The sequence below is a fragment of the Protopterus annectens genome, chromosome 8.part0, assembly GCF_019279795.1.
Source record: "Protopterus annectens isolate FY-2018-M chromosome 8.part0, PAN1.0, whole genome shotgun sequence".
Classification (NCBI taxonomy): domain Eukaryota; kingdom Metazoa; phylum Chordata; order Ceratodontiformes; family Protopteridae; genus Protopterus; species Protopterus annectens.
The window spans coordinates 258,001,178-258,015,223 of NC_056741.1; the positions used below are offsets into that span (position 1 = coordinate 258,001,178).

A 14,046-nucleotide genomic window follows, 5' to 3' on the forward strand; every position below is an offset into this window, starting at 1 on the left:
ATCTTAATTATGTTTTAGAAAAACTTACTTTGCCTCCTTTTGAGCCTGCTGCATCTTCAGATATTATTTATAGTTTTTATCTTGGAAGACCGTTCTTTTGTTAGCATTGACTTCTGCCAGAAGGGTCTCAGAGTTGCAAGCTCTCATGGCTGTGGAACCATACCTCATTTTCCACCAGGACAGAGTATCCTTGGGGACCAATCCTACTTTCATGCCTAAGGTGATTTCGAAAGTGGCTTTAAATCAGACAATTCACCTTCCTACTTTCTTTCCTAATCCTCAAAATAAAGGGGAAAGGATTTTGCATTCATTGGACGTGCACAGGCAGTTACGATTTTACCTGGACAAGACTAAAGAGTTCAGAAAATCTAACCAATTGTTTGTTTCTTTTGCCTCCAGTTCTCTTGGAAAAGCTATTTCAAAACAAACTATTTCCAAATGGATTGCTTATGGAATCAGATTTTGTTACAATCATCATGGGAAACAGTTTCCAGGTACTGTGAGAAGTCATTCTACTAGAGCAGCTGCCACTTCTACAGCTTTTCTCAGAGGAGTTCCTACCAAGGATATCTTGGAAGCTGCCACTTGGAGTTCTGTGCATACTTTTTCCAAGCACTACAATCTCCCTCTGTATTCTAAGACCAGGGCAGGCTTTGCCTCTGCTGTTTTGCAGGGTCTTCTTGCTGCCCCTTCTTCTGTCTAAGCCTCCTCCCCTTTTTCACTGCTTTGGGATTCCACCCTACAGTTATGACTGCAACAGTGAAACACGAAGAACATAGTACAGTTGTGTACACCTACCATAAATGTAGATGTTCGAGTGTCTTCACTGTTGCAGTCGGTGTTTCCCTCCCTCCTATCCCCTCTTTTTTCCTTTTGTGGTGTATTTGTGTTTCCTTGTTGGATTCATTTTTGATTTATTGGGGACTTCTGACATCTAGGGCAAGAAAGGCTGGAGAAGATGGCGTCGGCTGAGGGCTATGTACCAGAGCGTGCTGACGTCAGGGTACTAGCTTGTACAGCCGACGCCGGACCCAGACTTTGGGATTCTGGCCGACCTCGGGCTGCCTGCCGGCAGGAGCACCCTACAGTTATGACTGCAACAGTGAAGACACTCGAACATCTACATTTATGGTAGGTGTGCACAACTGTACTATGTCCTTATCTTCTACATGTTGCAGTATTTCCCACCCCCACCTTCCCCCTGCTACTTGCATGTATGCTGGTGATGTGTTTCCTCACCTTGGTTCAGGCTGGTGCTCTTCTTGTGGCATTCAGTTCTGAGGATTGGTACGTGCTGTCGTCTGCATTATTCTTGACGTCATTTTATTACCGTAGCACCCGTACTATATGCAACATTGCATGTACCCTACAGTAGTATTAGACTTTTATATACTGGTTTGATGTATGAGTCAGCTTGCAACAGTCCCCTTATGTTATGAAAATTACAACATATAGAAGAGCAGGACCTCTATGGTTATGGTAAGTTTTTACACAACTATTCTTTTTCCATTACTAAACCCCATATAGTTAGAGCTCAACAAGTCCTTGTATTGGCTTACTCTGTTTATTTAATAATGTATGTGGCATGTCTTTATGAAGAAAAATCAATAAATCTAGGAGGAACAAGGCTAATTCTGAGGGCAAAAATCGTATAAATGTATCTAAATCTTAACAGTTGAGTGGTATGGGAGATGTGTATACAGTTCATGGCATCAAAGTTCTTACTCTGCTGTCACTTTAGGTTGAGTGTAAGTCATTAACAAAAATAATAAATGTTGAAGCACAGGTGCCCAGTAGGAAGGTAGCTGGAATAAAGAAGCTGTACCACGACAAAGTAAAATCTTCTTTTTTAATACAAAATGGTGAACGCTTTCGCAATGGTAACCATTGCTTCATCAGACAGTTCATTCAAACAGCAACAGCACTTAAATACTTTAATTCATTACTAAAACAATCAATCCTACCACTCAAAGTTAATTCCGCACTCAGCAATCAATTAATTACTACGGTTACATTTTGCCATTAGTTAATTGCTGAAGTCAGAAATACTCTGTTTAACAACCACATGCACAAAATGTAAAGACGAGCATGTGGATAAATATAATTATACCATGACCCCCCCCAAAACGTGCACGCTGATTGGCCAGCGTGCACATTGTAAATCGAGTTATACTAATGGAAAAAGGTCCGGTCACCCAGACTTTTTTCCATTAGTATAACTCTACTTTTAAAACACTGTCTCGCTATGTTAAATGGGTTTAACATAGCGAGACAGCTTTAAAATAAGCAACGGAGATCTCCGTTGCTTATTTTAAAGCTGTCTCGCAATGCTAAACCCATTTAACATAGCGAGACAGGTTTTTAAAAAAAAGCAACGGAGAAAGCAATATCTCCTTTGTTTTTTTACTGTTTCGCTATGTTAAATGGGTTTAACATAGCGAGACAGTTTTAAAATAAGCAACGGACATCTCCGTTGCTTATTTTAAAACTGTCTCGCTATGTTAAACCCATTTAACATAGCAAAATAAAAGCAACGGAGATCTTGCTTTCTCCGTTGCTTTTGCCCACAGCTCTGATGTACTGCGCGCGGATGCCAGACATCTGCGGAAGGGCAGTAAACAGGCATTATACTATGCCATTATTTAAGAAAAGTAATAGTTTCTTTTCTTAAATAATGTCTTCGCCCTCGGGACCAAACCACGCCAACCATGGGTAAATCCAGCATTACCCACACCCAGGTGTGGGTTATTGCTATAATAAAATACATAAAAGGTCAATGAATAAATACATATACTCATGTTCCCCATTTAGTAACTACTTATGGGTATAAGCATAAAAATATATATAAAAATATAAGCAGTTCACACTCAACAACGTAATACATATAATTATGCCTAATAAATGCACGTGTTGTCCACCTAGTAAACACATATGCTTTAATAAATGTTTGTGTCTTTCGGCTTTTCCCGGGTAGGGGTCGCCACAGCGGAACTCCGGTTCACTAATGATTGGTAGTTGATTTTTACGTGTTGAGTTACCAGCCCTGACACACAGCCTTCAACGAAGGTACGCCCATTCACGCATATCTCCACGCAGAAGACTCTCTAGCTGAGAGTCGAACCGGACAGCGTCTTACTGTGAGGCGACAACACTACTGCAGCACCACCACCGCGGGATATGCTTTAATACATGTACATCTCAACAAATGCTTGTCTTTAGTGATATCTATGCTAGAAGCAGCTGAAGAAATACTGTCATATTGACCCAAAGCCCTGCATGAGTTTATGTAGTCTTCTCTTGTTAAAATAGTATTATTATTTTTTATTTTATTTTAACCTTCTAGATTTTAGCACTGGCTTCAGTGGAACACTAAAATCTATTATAAATGTATTCATTGACTTTTTATGTATTTATATTTATCCACATGTTCTTGTCTTTACATTTTGTGCATGTGGTTGTTGAACAGAGTTTTTCTGACTTCAGCAATTAACTAAGGGCAAAACGTAACCATAGTAATTAATTGCTTGCTGAGTGCTGTATTAACTTTGAGTGGTAGGATTGGTTGTTTTAGTAATGAATTAAAGTATTTAAATGTTGTTGCTGTTTGAATGAACTGTCTGATGAAGCAATTGTGAAAGCGCTCACCATTTTGTATTAAAAAAGAAGACTTTACTTTGTCATGGTTCAGCTTCTTTATTCCAGCTACCTTCCTACTGGGCACCTGTGTTACAACATTTTCAACTTCTGGACTGGTTTGGATTTATTTGTTTGCTAAAAATAATAAAATGAAACTGTCTTACACTTGTATTCTTGCATGTTTTATGTAATCAAGCAGGTGAATACAATGTTTGGTAGATTTCACTATTTGGGGATGTAGTTGATGCATGCATGTTTTTATGATGGAAGACTTGTATAATTACTTTGTTTAATTCCAGGGTTCTGTGCGAGGGAAAGGATGACCTAAAACCTGGTTACTGTGTTATTGAGACTACACCTTATAGTCGTTTGGCTAACTTGAACATGGGTGGCAGTGCTGGACATCAGAGAATGTTCATTACCTTTCGACGTGCTCCAGATTCCCAGGCATTAAATACACCAGCAGTGACTGATATTTGTCTGATTGCTCCCAGTAAAGGCGAGAGCACACCACACACTTTCTGCAGGGTGGAAAGAAGCCTCACATCTGGGGTGGTAAGATTGCTTGCAGCTAATTACAGTTTGCTTTTTTATGGAAATTATAAGTGTGGGTTTTTTTTTTTTGCTTATAGTAAGTCATTTAGTACTGCATTTCTGTGAAGCTGTCATTATCCCACTCATGGGCATCACTGTTCCACTTGGCCTTTAAGGGGTACTTTTATTCTTGATTTAGATAAATTAAATAGACAATTTGAGATTTTCCCTCTCCCTCCCTCTTGTGCCCTTCTTTACTTGGTCACAGCTGTTACGGATCATCTTGAAAGGAGATGGCAGTGTGCTTTATCTGCATTCATTTCATGTCACAGAATCTTTGTAAATTGAATGTTAACACCAAAAGGTACCACCTTTAATATTCCTATAAGAAAAGTGCAGTCCGGGTCTGAACTGTCTGCAAACAGCTACAGTTAACTTCGAACCTAACACCACTCTTAAGTACTCAACTCCGGTACCACCTTTAACATTCCTATAAGAAAAGTGCAGTCCGGGTCTGAACTGTCTGCAAACAGCTACAGTTAACTTTGAGTATGTGTCTAACTGTTTGAGCCAATCTTCATTTTCCCCTGGAGAGCACTGTGCTTTGGCTATAAGCACCCCCCCCACCACCACCACACACACATACATCTTCCACTTTCTCTTATTCCCTTCTGTTAGCAAATAGTATCAATAACTGATCAATACTGTGTGTTTGTTTATTTAAACTATACCACAGTAGCCTACTGATACAAGGTTATCCTGGTTTTCCACCTGAGAAATTAAGACAAGACTTAGTTTCAGAGCAGTCCTTGGTCAATTGTGATTGTTCTTAACACATACTTGTCTTGCTTTGGCTCATTAGAAGCAGTACAAAGAACTGCCTGCTCACACCCTTGTTCTCCCCTCCCCTTCCCTGTTTATTACCTTAAGACAATCCCAGAGTTAATAAATATTACCTGTGGCAGGCACCATTTGTAAAACTACAATCTACTCTGCTACAGGCCCCATGAAGGCTCGGTGTCTCTCCAGTAAGTGTTTTACAACTGTAAATGCCTATTTATGTTGAATTGTATTAGACATTTTACAACTGTATATGTTTATGTTGAATTTCAAGCCTGCACTCCAATCTGCTTACTTACACTATCAGACTATTTACCCCACTCATAGGACCAAAAACTTGGGACTGGGTTAGCCCCGCTCCGCTTTGCTCCCCTCCCTGCCCCCTTATCCCACCCGCCCCCACTGTGTCTACATTTATAGCCACTAGGCCACACCCCTACTTCCTCTCCAACCTACACAACTTCCTCTCCAATTCCCCCCCCACCACTTTACTGTTTAACCACTACTATTCCTCTGAAGCACATTGACCCCACCCATTGATGACATATAACATGTCTATAAATAATTATAAACTCCTTCCTCTTATCTTACCACTCTTAATTCTGCCATACTTTCTTACTAGCTATGAAAATCTCACATTCGTAGGTTTCTCTGATCCAAAATGCCAAACCAAGACCCCCTACCTCCACTGACTGGAACTTGCCCACTACTACACTACCCCAAAAATTATAAATTCCAACCACTTGCTTCTAAAAAAACCACTCCAACACCAAAATCCAAATATGAACTAAAACTACTATTCAAAGTTATTAGACTACTAGCGTATCTAAGAAAAAACATAACCAAAGATGGGGACATCCATCCTAATCCAGGCCCAACCTTAACTCAAAATCCTACCAGCCCACCACTCTCCCACCGACTGGCCAACTCCCTCCTAATATGCCACTTAAACATTAGAAGCCTAAACAATAAGATACATAGCCTGCATGCTGTACTAGCCACATACCTCCCCAACATAATGTGTCTATCTGAAACATGGCTCCGGCCATCAACCAAAGACAATGAGATCCTGCCTCCTGGTTACAATATACTTAGGGCAGATAGAGTAAAGAAAAGAGGAGGTGGAATAGCCATCTTATATAATAGCACACTTAACATCATAACTAACCCTATACAACCACCCCAGGTCTCTAGCACTGAAATACTAGCTCTAAAAATTCTACTAAATAATCATAAGGGCATTAACCAAATTGTCACCTATATTCCCCCTGGGAACAATGTAGAAACACTAGAGGTCATTCTACATTGGATAGCCAACAACTACCCTCAAGAAACCATTGTCCTGGGCGATGTTAATATTGACTGGAACCAATGCACAGCACAGTCCAACCCCATCCCTGTTAACCTACATGGATTCTCTCAGATAATATCATCTACCACACGTACAGGTAACAGTAACCAAAAAGAGAGTATACTAGACTGGATACTCACCAACAGTCATCCCCAGAACTATATGTCTGGAACTCTCCCTAATGATCTTAGTGATCACCTGCTCACATACATCATGAAAGACAAAATTAATTGTACAAGCTTACCTATTTATAGGTCTATCAGATCCAAGAAAAACTTTGACCCAACTAAATTTCAACTTGAACTCAAATCATGTAACTGGACAAAACTAAAGTTCCTTCCCCTTGATGAGGCAGTGTCATCGTTTAACAATTCATTCCTTACTATACTTGACTCGCATGCCCCTAAACGCTCAATAAGAATTAAAACTCAACTAGCACCCTGGCTAACAACAGACACCAAAACCAAAATAACAACTAGAGACAAAGCGTGGGATAAATGGCGCACTACCAAACTACCCCTAGATCGTATCAAATTCCAACAACTTAGAAATGAGACTAAAAAAGCCATCATACTAGATAAGAAAAATTACTTCTACAATCTGCAACATAAACACCAGAATAACCCTCAAAAGTACTGGGCAGGCATAAATAAACTTCTCCAACCAGGCAAATCCACTACTCCGACCCCAGGAACATTATCTGACAAGAGCCAAGAAGATATAGCCAATTCATTCAATACTTTCTTCACAGAAACCATCCAGTCATTAGCTAACAAACTTTCTCCTCCCCACACTTCTATAAACACTATACCCGACTCACCACTCTCTTTTAACTTCCAGCCAGTGTCCACATCCTTTATCAGATCCCTTTTGAAAAAACTGAAGCCAACCACCCTTTTAGCCGATCTTCTGCCGGCTGAATACCTGCAAATTGCTGCAGATGTCATAGCCTGCCCTATCTCAATCCTAATTAACAGAACCATAACCGAGGCCTCAATCCCCTCAATTTGGAAAATATCCTATGTTATTCCACTCCACAAAGGAGGTTCATCCACAGAACTATCTAACTATAGACCTATAGCCATACTATCACCACTTGCCAAAATTATGGAAAAGTGCATGCACAACCAACTAATGCTCTATCTAACCCAAAATAAACTACTCACAGACTCTCAACATGGATTCAGACCCCGTCATAGTACAACCACTGCCCTCCTCTCTTTTACTGAAAACATTAATCTTAACCGGAATAATAAAAAAATATCCTCTGCTCTCTTCCTGGACCTATCGAAAGCCTTCGATATGGTAAACCATCAGTTACTTCTATATACTTTAAAAACCCTGTATCTAGATGCTCCAGCCCTTGACTGGTTTCAAGCTTACCTCACTGGGAGACAATAAGCAGTAATGTGGCAAAACAAGCTCTCCTGCGTACTACCAAATACCATAGGAGTTCCTCAAGGTTCCATATTAGGACCTCTCCTCTTTTCAGTCTTCATAAACGACATCCAAACAGTCATCCCTGAAGCCACCTGCATTCAATATGCAGATGACTCGACTATAATATGTTCCAATGCCTCTCTTGCAAATCTACTAACTACCACCCAACATAGCTTCACCAAAGTCGAAAACTGGCTTGCCAACCATCTCCTGATCTTAAATCCAAACAAAACCAAGTTACTTCTCTTCTACCCAACCAATAGATCTCCGATTGAAAACTTCACTATAAAATCCAATAATGGGACCATCATCTCCCCAGACACCTATACAAAGCTATTAGGAGTAAACATTGACAATAAACTCATATTTGATATACATATCAACCAAGCCATTAAGTCAGTCAACAAGAAACTTGGGACCCTATATAGAATTAAAGCCTTCCTTACCCCGAATGCCAGGGCAGCCACAGCCCATTCACACCTTCTCTCTACCCTACTATATGCCTCTCCTGTCCTCACTCACCTTAACAAATCTGATCTGGCCAAGCTCTCATCCTGCTATAATCACATTGCCAGGTTCGTTACAGGCCTACCCTACAGAACACACCACTGTACTAACCTGAAAAAGCTTGGATGGATAGAATTCCCACACCTTCTTCACCAGTCCCAACTCATAGAGGCCTTCAAAATCCTTAAACAACCTGAGAATACCCCAGTACTAAAAACTTAATGACTCGCTACACCAATGTAAGCTGACTTGGCTCAGCAAACAGACTCCTTGTCCAAACAACTAAATCTCTCAACCTAGGTGGTGACGCTATTTGCCAACACCACTGGTAAAATATGGAACTCTCTCCCAAACAACATCACGCTTTGCAACTTCTCTAAGTCAATTCAAAAATAGTCTAAAACTCCACTTCAAGTCACACTGGCTATGTCCTTGCTCAAACCCAGACTAGCTCTGTGCCATTAACTAAAACATAAACAACTAGCTAAGATGATAAGTACTTTGTATACTGTGATAAAGAAATATGTATCCTGTCTAACTCTATGTCATTATACTGCCTACCGTCCTTGCTAATATGTTAATAATGTTACATTTGTAGTAATCTCAGAAATAGTAATGGCAGTCTTGTACTTGTATGTAAATAGCCTATGTTTTTGTTAAGTTCTTTCAGCTCATTTACTGTACCTAATTATCAATGTAACTCTGTTGGAGCTTTTCTCCCCAGGCCTCCGCTGAAAAAGGACATGTATCCAGTCGGACCATCCCGGTTAACAAATGTAAAATAAAATAAATAAATAAATAAATAAATAAATACTCAAGACAAAAGCTATAATCCTACTATAGGATTCCTTGCTGTATTTTCTCTCTACGTGTGTGGAGTGATTGTGCTCTGCTCTTAAGACTTTTTTGTGGTTGTTTCATGTATACAATTGTTTGGCTAACTTTCTAGTTCTTTGCTTGCCCTTTTCAAACCCCCATCTTGATTTCTTGTTCTAGAACATGCCTCCAAGATGTTTTTGTGCTGTGTACTTTTTTGCTTGTGGGGTTATTTCGTAGTGCCTGTTATCCAGGGGATTCATATTTTATATTTACTTTTAAATTTTGGTGCAACATCTGAATAGTTTGGGAAGTGCGCTACTTGTTATATCGTTAGATTCCATTTCCATTAAGTAAACATCTGCAGTTTTCTTTTCTCTCTGGTTTGAAAGTTATTGCTGTACTCCCTGAACGCTTCCTTCATCATCTTTGCACTGTAGCCGTCTTTATACCAATCTCTGTAAATGGAGGAATTACTCAGAATGGGATATCTATATGGGGTGTTTTTGCAATGGTATGCTAGCTAGCTTCTGTTAATGAGCACTTTCCATTTACCTGGTGTATCACTGGCTGTGACTGCAGCTTTGATATACTCTACACCTTCCGATTGTCAGACATTGACTATTTTGTTCAAGTCCATCAGCCAAAGCACTCTACAGCTATAAACAAACAGGCGTTAAGCATTTGGAAAAGATGCAGTTAAATGCATGAAGATAAAACAGAAGCAGAGGAGGTAACCGTTAGAACAGAAATCAGCCATCAAACAAAAGTTTAATTTAAAAATATTTGAGAAACAAAGTAATTGATAGCATAAATGCAAAATCTGTCTTGAGTATGTTCGAAGCAGACACTAAAATTCTGGTGTAGCTTTAAAGCAATGACATTGCAGTTATATGTAGTAAGGTAAACAAAAAAAAATAGTAACAATTCTGTAATGTTAAATAAGTTGTCACTAAAATATAAAGCAGAAATATATAAATTAAAAAGAGTTCTTCAGATTTGACTTTTTTCCAGCATGACTGCATACTGAGTGACAGGTTGACTAGAACTCTATGTGAAAACAGACAAAATTGTTTAAGTAGCCAGTAAACATTATCTGTAATTATACTGCCTGGATGCCATCAAGAAGAAATTTAGAGACAATAAGGGGACGTCAACCAGAAAAGAAGAAAAAGCTGGAACTGGAAAACTGTCAGTTGTAAAGCAAAAACCAGTTCAAGTTTAGCACAAAGAAGGCTCCCAGTAATTTACAGGGGAAAAAAATAAATGCACTCTGAGCTGTTTAAAATACATGAGACACTGGTGGAATATATAAAGTTAAAATGACCAAAGGCTAGAAAATAGAAGATTTGATTAGCTATTCTGGTGAGCTGATAAAACTTGAAATGAGAAGATGAATGAAAGAATGTTCCTCAAGCTTCTCAGGATAGTGATGTACACAGAGAAAACCCAAGATTTCTTGCTAGAACAGTGAAACTGAGTGCATTCATTTTTATGAAATTACATATAAGCGAGTAGAGTGGTGTTCTTCAGCAGCTTTTGTTAATGAAGAGGACACATGGTGTGTAAACTCTAAATCTGGCCATGAGGAGGTCAGCCAAGACTTCTGTTAGTGAAGGTATGAAACCATATCAGCAGAAAGAGCTGGTTTTGACAATGTCTTTGCCCTCGTAATTAAACCACGCCAACCGTGGGTAAATCTATTTGCCCAAGTGATTAAAGCCAACCGTGGGTAAATCTTCAGTATACCACACCAGTTGTTGGTTATTGCTTAAATATATGAAATCTGGTTTGCAAGTAGTAATAGCTGAAAGACTTGAATACATGACTGTGTTACTCTTGGATGATATAAAATGCATAAACCCTACTTTTGTCATTTAGAAGGACATTGAATAGGCTAAAGAAGTAAAGTAAAACAGATTTTGTTAATATATGTATACAATTTTTATGATGTAAACTGTTATTTTGTAAAGCATTTTTCTCTGCACACACTGCCCCCACTGCTTGTAGAATTAACTCCCTCAGGCCTGCAATGCCATTTTTGTACACTTCCTCTTCATGCCCATAGCTCCTTATGGCATCCAGACCTCTTTTAATTCTCACTTCTTTTACCAAGTGACTTAGCTTAATAATAGGCAGGATTAGAAAGTGCGAAGAGTAATTAACAAAATGACATTTAAGATTGTTAATTTAGGATGCTCTACAGTATAGCATTTTGTCACTTAAGGAAACATGAACATAAATAACTGGGAGCACTACCTGTTATTGAGGGGCATGGTGTGAAATGCCATGTTGAGAGACAGGAAATTCATTGTCAATTTATATCCCACACTATCTGAGAGTCCTAGTTTGCTAAACTAAACAATATTTCTGTATGTACTTGATACTTCAAAAACCAAATGACTTGCAAACTGTTGCATGACAACAGGTGAAACCTTAGATATTTTTGAAGAAAACTATTTGGTCTTTGCACTGTAAACTGCACATCTTAAGTGATGCTTAGTGTTATTACGTTACTAATATTTCTGTAAATATCTCAATCATGCACTTGTATAGGAATTTCTGTCATGTGAAAGCTTGTGCCTTGTTTAACAAAATATTCTAATATATGTCTAGGTACTACAGCTTCTAGGATATGATAATTTGTGTACATTTAATAAAAGTATAATTTAGGGTTTGTGTCCATTATAATATACTTTTCTTAGAAAGATTATGAATACATGGACTATTACTGCAAATACTTCTTACTGATGACATTATTTGTACTATTTTAGTACCTATTATTCACAAAATATTTACATTTGTTTATCTTATGCTTTTTAAGTTTATTTTCAAAAAAACTGCTCAGGAATGCAGTATGTGTATGGGACTGCTAGGTGTGTGACATTCCCCACCGCATAGGTATTAATGAGTTAAGACCCTTCTCAGGTGATTAGCCTATTTGTTCCCTTTCAGTGGGATTCATGGTTTCATAGGTCATTGCTATGCTGTTGATCCACAGGAACATTAGCAACTCGGCGACAATACCACCAATTGTAGGCTCCCATGTCACAACTAATGTCTACTTGGACACCATTCAGTGAATGCTTGAGGGGCCACAACTGGGGTGTATTTACAGTTGCCCATCCATTCATCCAGGTATTGTTTAAAGCAGGTCAGGGAGATAGCTTGCTTTACTTCCAAAGGAAATCTATTTTATAAAATGGGGATTCTGTGGGATACATATCTCTGTCTCCAGCAGTTCCTGTTTATATTATTGTGGGAGTTAAGATCACGTGAGCGGGTGTTGAGGGTGGTGGTTTATCAGATGTCCAAGAGGTTGCAGAGGACTGCATCCTTTGAGGCTTTGTAGGGTAGATGGAGGGCGTTTTGGAAACAAAAAAGAAAAAAATATATGTATTTGACAGTCTGGGTAGCTCAAGGAAGTAAAGCCTTTAATTGTCTTAGTGAGAAAATGTTGTGGTACCTCAAGCTGGGTCATATATTTAGCCTAGTAACCACCTATAAACATGTCTTATCAGCATAAAAGCCATTTTAACTCCAGCCAGGATTACCCCAAGTTTAACAAACTGTTGCTGCCATGTCAATACCTGAGGAATTTTATGATCGTGATGTAGGATTGCACACAGTGTTTACAGGCTGCCCCTGTCCATTAGGGACATAGGTGCCAAACCAGGGCAAAATTTGCAGTTTCCCATCCATTGGTTCAATTTACTTTGAAATTGGGTTAGGGATAAGCTTTGCTTGATGTGGATGGGAAGTCTGTACCATAGAAGAGGTAATCTGTGAGCCACATACCTGTCCCTCCAACGTGTCCTGTTTATGTTGGAGATGAGGTTTTTGTCCTTGTATCAGGTATTTCTAATGCTAGTTGTTTTGCGGATGTGCAGCAGATCCTTCGGTGAGAAATCCGTGGATGCCATTTGAGCTAGGTGTCGATTGCCATGCAGTCGTTTGTAGGAGATTGAGTACAGAGATATTGCTTTGAGGCTGTCTGCGTAGGACTTGTTGGTTACTCCCTGTATTCTTTTTGTGAGAAATCTCTGTCTCTCCGGCTGCTGCAAGTGCCTGGTCAGGTGCATGCTGAAGGTTGTAGAGTACTCTGATTGGTCTGATGAGAACATAGTATAGTGAACACTGACCTCCTTGGACCAGGATGCCATGTCCTTATAAGTTGTGCAGCATAGAATGATTTTCTCACCATAGTGGGCGCATGGTTGTCAAAGGTCGGTTGCTGTCAACATACATTATCAGATCCCTGACCACTGGGTCTACTTTTAGGGGTATATTATTAATGTGGTAATATCCAGAGGTGATGATCTTTCCAAGGTGTCATATTATGCATTTTTTCGCTAGGAGTTTGTCCATGGCTGTAGCACTTGTTGTCTGTGTCAGTCCCTCTTGTTGCAGACCTCACAATTGCCAGTAGGTCCGAAGACACTAATAGTTGCCAAACCCGGGGATAGAGGATATGTTTGTTTTTACTGAATTCAAAAAAAAAATACTAACATAATAAAACTATTTATACAAGTGGTTACATCAGTTCTTGATTCATAGATTTTTAAAATTCATTAAGTAGCCATAGCAGAGCATAGATAAGATTGAACGTATTAATAGAGAAATATTAATCTAGTAACTTTATTCTGTGATTACTTTTGTTTTCAATTTGAGTAATACCCTTTTGTTAACCAGGTAGACCCACTGGACACACACTTTTTTCAGAGGCGACCCAGAAGCATTATCTGCTTAAGTGACTTGCTCGAGGTCACACAGTAGACAAATGAGGGCTTAGGAAATCAAACCTTGTACCACAGGAACTACAGCTCACAGCCTTAGCCCTCTTAGCCACTTGTCAGTAAACAGCTCTTTAACACTCAGCAGTGACAATATTTATAAATTCTGTAAGTGAAGGTGTAATCTTA

At 39.1% G+C, this 14,046-nt stretch overlaps 1 protein-coding gene across 2 annotated transcripts in view; it reads left to right on the forward strand.

Annotated features, from left to right (window-relative positions):
- Positions 1 to 14,046, forward strand: part of DENND4B (DENN domain containing 4B) — a 2,518,380-nt gene that overhangs the window by 19,014 nt on the left and 2,485,320 nt on the right. For both annotated transcript variants that reach the window (XM_044079736.1, XM_044079737.1), the window contains exon 2: positions 3,936 to 4,191. In XM_044079736.1, coding sequence (XP_043935671.1) covers positions 3,936 to 4,191 — 256 coding nt within the window. The remainder of the gene's footprint in view (positions 1 to 3,935; positions 4,192 to 14,046) is intronic.